The 10,919-nt window shown below is 41.8% G+C and overlaps 1 protein-coding gene and 1 long non-coding RNA gene across 2 annotated transcripts in view; both read left to right on the top strand.

Annotated features, from left to right (window-relative positions):
- The window catches only part of LOC309364300 (protein BTG1-like), a 1,530-nt gene extending 598 nt beyond the window's left edge, over positions 1–932 (top strand). The window contains exon 2 of the mRNA XM_081901258.1: positions 286–932. Coding sequence (XP_081757384.1) covers positions 286–638 — 353 coding nt within the window. The 3' untranslated portion in view covers positions 639–932. The remainder of the gene's footprint in view (positions 1–285) is intronic.
- A 2,449-nt stretch (positions 933–3,381) lies between these two features.
- On the top strand, positions 3,382–10,605 carry LOC309364309. The gene is made up of 3 exons (XR_014165815.1): positions 3,382–3,748; positions 6,754–6,870; positions 10,397–10,605. It is a non-coding gene; the product is annotated as an uncharacterized lncRNA (long non-coding RNA).
- Positions 10,606–10,919: the final 314 nt, after the last annotated feature.

A 10,919-nucleotide genomic window follows, 5' to 3' on the forward strand; every position in this document is an offset into this window, starting at 1 on the left:
CTCAACGATTAAGGAGCTTAAATTCGCCTCAGTTTGAGCCTCTCCGACTTGGAGGAGGAGGCTGGCGACCTGTCTCCTTGGCAGCCCTCCTTTACTTTCAGTGATAACAGTACTGAGGTCCTCATTATTTGTGTTTCTAAACAGGCTCTCTCCCCCCCCCCCTTTTGTCGTTTTCTCCTCTGTGTTTTGAATCCCTCTTCAGGCGAGACAGCTGAAGGACGGGGACTGTGTGCCAGAGGCTGTAACTCTTCTTCCTCTTTCCTTTGTTCCCCCCACCCTCTGCAGACCATTATAAGCACCACTGGTTCCCCCTGATGCCTTCCAAAGGCTCAGGATACCGCTGCATTAGGATCAATCACAAGATGGACCCCTTGATAGGAAAGGCAGCGGGTATGATCGGACTCAGCCACGAGAGACTCTTCCAGCTCCTGCCCAGCGAACTAACTCTTTGGATCGACCCCTTTGAGGTGTCCTATCGCATCGGAGAAGATGGGTCGATCTGTGTCCTCTATGAAGGCCCTCAGCCAGCAGTGAAGAATGCCAAAGCTCTTGAGAGCATGAGCAGCTGTAAAGAGGAGTGGAGAATTGGCAGAGCCAGCCCTTCCAAAAACTACAACATGATGACAGTTTCCAGTTAAAAAAATTAACATTCCCTGTACAATGATGTATGTATGTATCCCGCTTTGATAATGAAGTTAGATGATGTAATTGATATGTTGATTTTCACCCCATAGTCATTAAAGTTGTAGTAGTACTGCCAAATTCTTTGTTTTGTGGCCAAGGGCTAATGTATAAAAACAGTTCTTTAACTGTGTACTTTTTCTGGATTGTATACTGTAAATGAAATTGTACAGTCAAGATGATTGTTTTACAGATTTATATTTTGGAAAAAAATCCTTGGCTATTTGTAATAAAAATGAAATTAATTTAAATCTTTTTTTTTTTTAACAATGGCTTTTAGTTCGCAGTAGCTATCCCCTACCACCTCTGCATTTATTGAGCAATAATTGGAGGGGGGATAGGGAGGAGGCAATGTGGGTGGTGGGAATTAGAAACTCTGACCAACTGGAATTTTTAAACCTCTCTAGTGACTTGGCAGCGCAGACTATTTCAGGATCATAAACACAGCTGAACAGAACAAATATGAATTGTCTAATGTAAATATCCAGGCCAGCTTTTTATTCCCAAACAGCTGTCATGCATGGAATCAAATTTCTTGGAAGTAAAGTTCTAGAAATTTACTCCATAGTTCTTTCCCACTTGCCCAAGAAAATACCTTTTAAAACATCTATTTACAGTACACCAATAATATTAGATAAAAATGGGTCAGTTAAACAGAAACATATTTTGGTTTCACTTCACAGTGAAATAATCTAATGAGTACAATATGTACATTACAGAATGTACAGTAATTGTTGTTGTTAAAGCTTTTCTAGAATATCCTGAATCTAGGAATCTGCTGCCCTAAATGGAAATTATTGTCTTGATCCCAAACACTTTTTGTGGAACTTCCATTCATTTCAGTAGGAGTTATTTTCATATAATGTTAGCATGCTGCTTCATGTTTTAAAACATTTTAATCTGTTAACTACTAACTCCCCTTTTTATTTTCTATTTAAACATGTTTGTCATTCACTAAACATTAAACACCACTCAAAATTAAGTCTTTCTGCCCTGCCCCAACAGTCTCCAAAGCCAAGAACTGATCGAAAAGACTACCTTAGATAATGCCTAAGGCCTTTGGTCATGCTAAGTGGAATTCTTAGTAGTTTCTGAAAGAGAGCAATGTAGACTATTAACACATCAACAAACCTAGCAAAATATCACATTAGCATGGTAAAAGAGAAAGTTACCATTAGCATGGTAAAAGAGAGCATGTCTGGGCAAATTCAAAGTGATACTTCCAACTTTGCTGAAAAGGTAGTGGGAGTAGGAAAACTTTTTAAAGTTTAACATTTGATTACGGGAATCTAATGGCTGTTTTAAGTAAGAGTTCCAATAAAAGCTATTTTTAAAACTTAGAATGTAACATTTCAAAATACATAATGAATAAAGTCTGCTTCTGAATAATATATTTCAAGAGATTGGTTCAATTATCTCTTGTTAGCTGACAAAGCCCAGTGAATTCAGTGGGGCTTCTCAGTAGGAAGACTTTGGACTGGAACTTCAGTTAACAATTTTGTGCATTGATAACAAAACAAAACTTACTGAAAATCATTTTATTTTTATTTAGTTAACACTGCTGATTTTTATTGTATTGCAATGATTTTTGGTTCTTGCCAATGAACCAAGTCGCATGCAAGTTATGGTGAGGACCAGACGCTGGAGAGAAAACAGAAAAATAATAATCCTAATACATTTTTTTGTTTTCAGACAGGTAAACCTCAGTCTAACTGGAGCTCAAAGAAAGGGAGCAGGGGAACCTCTATTACTGTTAGGCAGGTCTGCTTCTGGAGTTGGGTGGCCTATGGGGGGAGGTGCTATCAAAGCCACATTTAAAAAACCACATTAGAACATTGGATGTTTCTCAACCCTCTCCCTGGAGGAACAAAGATTCTATTACATTAAAAGGCAGCCATGGCTTCCCCGCATACCAGGGTTGGGAGCAAGAGCCCACAGCAGCCCATGTAGATTCTGGAAGGTTTATAAAGAGTAGGTGCTAGGAGAGACGGGGAGGGACAATCTATTCAACTACAAAAGCCCTAACGGCATCCACCAGGCTTTGGCCAACGTCACTCACAAGAAAAATCTCACCCTTCAGGCAGCCGTAACAGTCTCTGGATTGCTTGGCATTGGTGCCACACATGTCCTTCAGCCATTCACAGAAGAGGTCCTTGTCCTTTAGCACTAAGAACTGCCCCAGAACCATGTAAGCCTTGTCAAAGTCTGTCTTCCAGCTTCCAAGTACATCTCAGTCCCAATGTCTGGTGGTCATATTGCCTGCAGCTCTGACAGCTTTCTCACCTCAGCTGTCGCTCCTGCACCCACCCCCCGCAATTTCATTTTAGGCTTCTGAATAAATGCTAGTGAGTGACCTATAGGTTGGAAACATTTCTTGTTGGAACATATTTCCAAGATAATGCTTTAAGCTGTGAGCCTTGCTTTTTATATACAGTGGTACTTCAGGTTACATACGCTTCAGGTTACATACGCTTCAGATTACAGACTCCGCTAACCCAGAAATAGTGCTTCAGGTTAAGAACTCTGCTTCAGGATAAGAACTGAAATCGTGCTCTGGCGGCGTGCCGGCGGCAGGAGGCCCCATTAGTTAAAGTGGTGCTTCAGGTTAAGAACAGTTTCAGGTTAAGAACGGACCTCCGGAACGAATTAAGTACTTAACCAGAGGTACAACTGTACCTAAAACCAAGAATACAGTACTGATTGGCAGTAACAACAGTTTTTCTATTAGATACAGGTATTATACACAGAAAATCAAGAAATTTGAATTTTAAGTAACATCAAGCCAATCTTCTGATACCAAGACTCTGAACATTTTACAATTACTTCCCAAATGCTTTCTTATGCTCTCATAGACAGATCCATGAAGGATAAGACTTTGTTCTATCATTACTGATAGAAGTAGTGCGGTTCAGAATATCAGCTGGAAACAGCAGGATTAGAGAAGTCCTACTTGTGGTCTTCCCATAGGTGTCCATTGGCCACTGTGAGAACAGGGTGCTGAACTAGATGGATCATTGGCCAAATCCAGGAGACTGTTCTTATGTTCCTTGGCATTATGATTTCTGATGTGAGTTACAAAGCAGCAGTTCTGCTACTGTACATAAGGAGAGCTGGATTGTTACCTAATTCAGAGAGGCAGTTTAAACACTTCTGTGCAAGGCAAAATGTTGCAGTACAATCTTATACATGCCTACTTAGAAGTACCGTATTTTTCGCTCTATAGGACGCACTTTTTCCCCTTCAAAAATGAAGGGGAAATGTGTGTGCGTCCTATGGAGCGAAGACACCATAGCCCCGCGACCCTCTCCCGGTTGGAGAGGTGACGCGCGGCTCAGGCAGGTGCCTCCATAGCCGCGCGTCACCTCTCCAGCCGGGAGAGCGCGCGCGGAGCTAAAGCAGCCCCCCGCGACCCTCTCCCGGCTGGAGAGGTGACGCGCGGCTATGGCAGGAGCCTCCATAGCCGCGCGTCACCTCTCCAGCCCGGAGAGGGTCGCGAGGGGCTGTTTTAGCGCCGCACGCGCTCTCCCGGCTGGAGAGGCGACGCGCGGCTCTGGCAGGAGCCTCCATAGCCGCGCATCACCTCTCCAGCCGGGAGAGCGCGCGCGGGACTAAAGCAGCCCCTCGCGACCCTCTCCCGGCTGGAGAGGTGACGCGCGGCTATGGCAGGAGCCTCAATAGCCGTGCGTCACCTCTCCAGCCGGGAGAGCGCGGACGGGGATAAAGAAGCCATAGCCCCGCGACCCTCTCCCAGCTGGAGAAGTGATGTGTGAGTATGGCAGCAGCCTCTCCGCTGCGCCTTTCCGCTGCTCCCAGACCTGCTCTTTGGGGCTGGTGGTGGGCTTCCCCCCGCCAGCCCCAAAGAGCAGGTCGAAAGGAACCTGAAGCCAGGAGAGCGAGAGGGGTCGGTGCGCACTGACCCCTCTAGCTCTCCAGGCTTCCAAGGTAGCCACCTGAACGCACCTTAAATGGCACCTTGTTTTAGAGCGGGAAAACAAGAGGGGGAAAATTCTCCCACTCTCTGCGCAGCGCTTCCTGCCGCTTTGCTGAAGGGGCACTGGTCAGAGAGCGGAAGAATTTTTTTCCCTTGTTCTCCCCCCTCTAAAACAAGGTGCGTCCTATTGTCCGGTGCGTCCTATGGTGCGAAAAATACGGTAAGTTCCATCAAATGCAGTGGAAATCTTGCATCGGCAGCTGAAGAGTCAAAAAATTATGGGTGGAATTCAACATGGTGCGAAGGCAAGCTTTCCGTTAGCACAACAATATCTCCTTGTGCCACAAATACCCCCCCTCCTCCCCTGTGTGCCTCCGAAATATGTTCTAGGAGTTCCCCCAACCCTCTGAATCAGAATTGGAGACCACACAAGGTGTGTGCAGGGGAGGCAGAGGTGAGGAAATTCGTGTTGGCGCAAGTGAAAATTGTTCCACTTAGGCATTTATTTAGTTGACCACTGTCTTGTGTTTGTAATATTTATTACCAGTATGTTGTAAATGTGCATGTAAAAGGTACACATGCTATCAATGGGAGATAACCAAATGGGAGATAACCAACATTAGTCATACTCACAGAAGACTCGTTAAAATCAATGGACAAATTGGATTTCATCCTATATGGGTATAGAGGATTTCACTTCATAATACGTATGCGTTTCTAGGAAGTTCTGTCAAATTTATAAGAATATATAACCTTAAGACTGGTCTTAACTAGGGTTTGAAATATATATATGTTACACAGCAGCATGGAATTCCATATGATCATTATTTATGTTTGATTTTAGCCTTGAGACACCAAAAAGTGCTATGTATTCAATGTACTTCCCTAAGTGTAAGACTTTTTTTCTGAATTAGATACCTATTTGTCTTCAAACATTATGTGTTGTAATGCAATGTTCTATATTAGTTCCTTCGTACTGCAATCCTCTCAGAGTAAGTCCCATTGAATATAGTGATACTCTTAGTAAATATCTATGGGATTGCACTATCACTAGAATTTCTCTGCTAGTGTTATTGTAGATATAGTTCTAGTAAAAGCACACTTTTAAAAAGCCAATGTAGTATAATTATAAACTACTTCATTAGGCCAACTCAGGTTTGTTTAATGCACACAAGTGTTGGGGGAGATATGGTACAATGACATATTTAAATCTACCTATCTACTTATATAAAAACTTGCATAAAATTACAGAAATAAAAACAAGATCAGTTCTGACAGAAATGATTGTGTGAAAAAATATTATGTGAAAATAAGTGATGGTAATACTTACAACATAATTATTAGTCTTTATGATCTATCTTGTAAAATCTACACCCAAAACCAGAGAAATGCTGTAATTTTAATATTTATTAGGTGACACCCACTTATGACTGTCCACTGAAAAAAGGAATCTGCCAGCAGAACAAGGTCATTTTCCAAACAAGGAAGGCCATTTCTGACGATACTCTTCCCACCCTCTGCAGCACCCTGATGCATCTAAAAGTCTGTCCAGATATCTAGAATTTTGATGTGTGTTTTAAGTTTATCGTTGATTACATTTTTAATCTGTTTTAAGTTTATTGCTGATTACATTTTAAAAAATGCTTTAAATAGTTTTTTTTAACAATAATTTTACGGTTTTCTTTTTTGCAAACTGCTTGAGGGTTTTTTTTCAATCAAGCAAAATAGACATTGTATGAAATAATGATAAATAAAACAGTTCCAGAGGGCTAGAGATGAAAGGGGGGGGAGTGTCACAAAAATGACCCCCTTCCCCATTCTGCTAATGAGACTGCTGCCATCTATGAGTGGACAGTCGTCATTGAATGTCAGCCAACAGAAAAGTTCAGGAGAAAGGAATAAAATCCAAATGTAAAAGCTAGACCAAACAACCAGCGTGAAAAAAGCTGGAGATGTTTTACATATGGTGGAAAGTAACAAGGGTGTAGGTGTTTGTGTGTTTTTAAAACAGCAACTACAGTATGCTACAATATAAAGCCCAAGATATTCCAGGGGTATCTACTATACCATTAGTATCTGCTGCCTTAGATGTTTTGTTTTTATTGCTGCTGTTTTTGCTTCTACCATACTGACGATAAAAGAATTTGAAAGTTCCACAATATAACTGGATGCTGGATGCAAGTAGCTCTTTTGCAATTGAAAATGACTGGCTTGACATGACTAAGGATTACACAGGAAGAAACACTAGATCTCAAAAGGTAAAAGCAGAAAGGGCGGGGGGGAACACTCAGTCAACAGAAACTATGAAGTATCTTTTTTCTGCAATAACCTGTTTTTTTTAAAGTCATATTTGGGTAGATCCTAATGCAGTTGCTGGAATTCCATGGAAAAGAACTGCATGCAATTCAAAACATGGAACACCCACCTGTATGACAAACCAAGTTAATATCTCTGTATTAGGTAGTCTGAATCTCTTGGTAGCTACTTTGTTCTCTGCCAAGGCTGGCATTAGGGCTACGCATCATTTGAGACCTGTCAAGGTGCACAGCCCTGCAAGAGGACCACGGCTGACCCTCCAAGCCTCCTTCTCTTCCTCCTTGCTGTGCTTTCACTGCCTGTTCACATGCCTTTCCTGACCATGCAAAAGGGAGGAGATAAACCAGCATCTTTCAGCTGCCCTGTGCTTTCCCCCTCTCCCCAATTTGCCCAGAGGCAGACTGCAAGTAAACAGGCACTGTGGGCTTCATTGAGGAGACGGCCCCTCAAGGCCCCTCAAAACTTGGAGCCAATACCATTCTCTACAACCCATGCATTATTCTTCCTGTTTCAGGACTAGGTTACACCTATTTCTCATTCTCATTTACTATAAAATAGATTTGCAGAAAGCAGGCGTAACTCCCGGAAAGTGCTTTTGACCTCTGCCTTTCCTTGTCCCCACAGAGACACAATTACTGTAGCTTCCTGAACTCACCCTAACAAAAAAATGCTTTGATTACCTGTTTTGATGTCTGAACCCCTTGCCTCAGCTAATGCAGCAGGACTTTTTAATTGATAACTTTTGAGAAATATATATATAAAAAACACTTGGTAGCATTTAATTAAGCCAATCTTTAACATTCACTTGTGGCAGATGTGCCATGGAGAAGGGGGTGACTATCAGAGACTAAGTTTCTCCTACCTAACAGTATTTATTGCTCACTGAGGGCCTTGCCCTGAGTGTATTGTAGTTGGACATTTGATTGACCAGGACACAGGATTTGGCTTTCTCCATAGTGGTGTCCGGATTGTGGACTTCCCTCTGAGCATTCTGATTGGTCCCCTAACTATTGGCATTAAGATGGAAAATTAAGACCTTTTTGTTCTGTTGCATCTTTGTTATTCCCTTTTTGGTTGTTTTATGCTTCTGCTGTAGCCTGTCAATTTATTGTTTCTGTTCTTGGATATTATTTTATTATTGAGTGTATCTTGTAGGTTGTTGAAAATTATGTTGTGAGCTACACTGAGGGCCTTTGGAATGGAAGGCAGGTAAAAATATTAAATAAATACATAAACAAATAAACAATATAAATAAACTGTATGTATCTCTGTTGTGACCACTCGAAAAAGTGAACTTTTAATGTACATGCAGAGATGCCTACACAACAGAGTTGATAGAGTTTTTAGCAAAGAAACAGGCCATCATAATCACTGTTATCTTCACATCCACTGTTCCTAATTGTTATGCCCATGTCCAGCATAACAGCAGGGCTGTTATGTTCTTATGTTATCTATTTTTGGTGACATAGGTGAAATTGTGCAAATTCAGCATTATATTAGCAAAAATAAATAAAATAGTACTATGACAGCAAGGGACAAATTGTGAAATTAAATGGAATGCAACAGGAGTGACTGGTGCATGAACATATTTCTGAGATTTTGTCTGAAGGCCATATAGGGCCATTTTTGTTTGTGACATAAATAAAACACATCAAAAAGTACACAAACAAATAGAACAATTTCCACATAAATCATAGATCTAAAATAAATAAACAAAAAATAATATCAATAACAGCAACAACTCCCCAGCAAAAAACCCCAAACAATACCCCAGCCCAATAGTCTCTTCTGCAGCCTCAGCTTTTGTAGTTGGAGTCAGTCAGGACTTCACCCTCCCTGGCCAAGTGGGAAAGGGCTGCAAGGCAGGGAGTAGGTTTTCCAGGATTCCCAGCCAATATGGCAACACTCCCACATGACTAGACAGCACCTTGACATTTTAAAAAATTAGTCATCAGAGCTGTATCAATCACATTGTTGTCTTTGTGTCTCATGGGATTAATCATCGGAAACATGTTTAAAATTGAGTCATTTGCTAACACCTTTAACCAATCCTGAGAATAGTTGGAGTTGCTGATTAAAAACTACTACTGGGATGCCTGTCCTTATGACAAACAGAAGATGGTTAGCAGTCCCTCCCTCACCTACCCTGCTCACAAACACATCTAGCTTCCAAATTCTGGCTTGTTTGGGAGCTGTTAACTATAGTTCCTGGGACGCAGGTGGTGCTGTGGTCTAAAGCACAGAGCCTAGGGCTTGCCAATCAGAAGGTCGGCGGTTCGAATCCCCGTGACGGGGTGAGCTCCCATTGCTCGGTCCCTGCTCCTGCCAACCTAGCAGTTCAAAAGCAAGTCAAAGTGCAAGTAGATAAATAGGTACTGCTTCGGCGGAAAGGTAAACGGTCTTTCCATGCGCTGCTCTGGTTCGCCAGAAGTGGCTTAGTCATGCTGGCCACATGACCCGGAAGCTGTATGCTGGCTCCCTTGGCCAATAAAGTGAGATGAGCGCCGCAACCCTAGAGTCGGCCACGACTGGACCTAATGGTCAGGGGTCCCTTTACCTTTACCTTTACCTATAGTTCCCACTTCCCACATATTGAAGAGCTATGCTTAACTATAGCTTTCTGATTCATTTCCCTGCTCACATAAAGGGAGCAGCCAAGTGTGTTTGAGTGTGTGTGTGTGTCCATGCTTGCCTGTGCCTGAATTTGATCATGAGAACCAAAACACAGAGCACAAGCTTTATAAAAGTCTTCACCTCCTTACCTGCCTTCCATTATAGACCCTATAAAGTACCGTACATCTAAATCCCATTATCTTCCTTAACAGGAATAAAACCAAAATTAGTATTGGTCTTAGTCTTGTTGGATAAACGCAGGACTGGTTTCAAATCCTCTAGGGTTCCATTCCTAGTTCTGTTTATTCAAACCACAGATACAGCCTTAGATTTAAAGATTCTGACCTGTCAGAGCTCATTGGAGCTCTGTGTACAGCTGGTTGTTACCAAGTGATTGCAAGTAAATCCTGGCATGTGATGCATATATGTTGCTTGCTTGAGGTGAAACAGGGGCTCCATTCATAGAAACACTTATTGTGTAAGATGCATTTCTGCTGTACATTAGTATTTTATTGTTTGTACCGAAATATGCAGACTGTGAGATGGTTCGCACAAACAGACATGGAATAAAATACAGAAAGCGTGTTTAAACGAGCATTTAAACGTTGCAAAAAACCCACTGAAACTTGAGATAATTATGCAAAGCATGTTCGACAAAACTATTATGGGTTTGGATAAGGGTGGTAGAATTTTTAAAGTCTACTCACCACCTCTATATTTGACCTGAATGTGTGAATTTCAGCAGCAGCATTAAACATATTATTTTACAAAACAGCTGCCTTATCATTGTAACCCAGAGTCTCTTGTGGTTTGTCCTCCTGTTTTTATCCTCTAATGTGTTTGTCTTTACTGCAGCTGCATCTGTTCCTGGGCTGATGAAATATTACTGAAAACAGCAGCGAGGCCCAAACCCTTTTTTCAATTGCTGCGTTGAATGATTGTTCTGCTGAGCAGAACGTCCCCCACTCGGTACATGTGCTAGACTAATTATATTGAATATGACTGCATTGACTGCAGCGGGTGCACTTCACCAGCCCAGTGACCTAAATAAAAGTCTTTACACATCTGTGTCCTTTATTCCCTTTGACTTAACGTCCATTTTAGTTTTATTTGCAAAGCGTATGATTTGTTTCCTATAGTGTCTGAAGAAAATCTCTTTTAAAGGAACTCCTTGTATATATTACTCACAACCATTTTTCTACCATTCTGAAAGCCCTTGTTTGAGACGTTGAACTGTTTTGTATCAATATACCATATGCTTTTTGTCCCATTAAACTTTAATTAGTTTAATGTAAATGCCCAGTGCACTTCCTTCTTTAAAAGTCTCACCACGGCAGAGGATTTCGCGCAGCAGCTAAGAAGGGCAGGAGAGGCAGCA

Source organism: Podarcis melisellensis (genome assembly GCF_964234715.1).
Source record: "Podarcis melisellensis genome assembly, chromosome: 2".
Taxonomy (NCBI): domain Eukaryota; kingdom Metazoa; phylum Chordata; class Lepidosauria; order Squamata; family Lacertidae; genus Podarcis; species Podarcis melisellensis.